Below are 683 nucleotides of genomic sequence, written 5' to 3'. Positions count from 1 at the left end.
CAAACACAGACATATAAAATGCAATATCAAACATCTACAGAAATATAGTACGCGTAGAGAACCACCCATAGAAATATAACACACACAAACAAACATCCACAGATATATACCACGCATAAACAAACGCCCATAGGTTTATAACACGCGCAAACAAACATCCACAGAAAAATACCACGCATAAACATACGCCCATAGAAATCTACTGAATCCCGGATATAGTATACACACAAACCAAACACCCTTAGAAATCTACTGAATCCGGATATAGCATACACACAACCAAACACCCATAGCAATCTACTGAATCCCGAATATAGAATACACACAACCAAACACCCATAGAAACTGGCCGGCGCTTTGCTTACCTTGACACCTCTGGCTTCAGCAATAAACTTGGTGACTTTAGATCCCGGAAGCATACCACCGTGCGAGGGCTTTGCTCCTTGACTCATTTTGATCTCAATCATCTTAATCGCTTCTTGGGTTGAGTTTTTCTTGAACATCTCGGGATTGAAACTGCCGTCGGGGTTACGGCAGCCAAAGTAGCCTGCGACGATAAATACAAAAACGATTAGTATATATATATATATATATATATATATATATATATATATATATATATGTATATATACATATATATATAAAACTATATATATATGTATATATATATATATATATATATA

At 35.6% G+C, this 683-nt stretch overlaps 1 protein-coding gene across 1 annotated transcript; it reads right to left on the bottom strand.

The window, feature by feature from the left end:
- Positions 1 to 365: 365 nt before the first annotated feature.
- On the bottom strand, positions 366 to 547 carry SARC_15387 (hypothetical protein; the record flags this gene model as incomplete). Its single annotated transcript, XM_014290490.1, has 1 exon — positions 366 to 547. A coding segment is annotated over one exon (182 nt), but the record flags the coding sequence as incomplete, so codon positions are not given.
- Between the last annotated feature and the right edge of the window lie 136 nt (positions 548 to 683).

This window comes from Sphaeroforma arctica (assembly GCF_001186125.1).
Source record: "Sphaeroforma arctica JP610 unplaced genomic scaffold supercont1.6043, whole genome shotgun sequence".
NCBI classification, from domain to species: domain Eukaryota; class Ichthyosporea; order Ichthyophonida; genus Sphaeroforma; species Sphaeroforma arctica.
The sequence above is the reverse complement of the archived record's forward strand: the minus strand, read 5'-3'. Positions and strand labels throughout refer to the sequence as shown.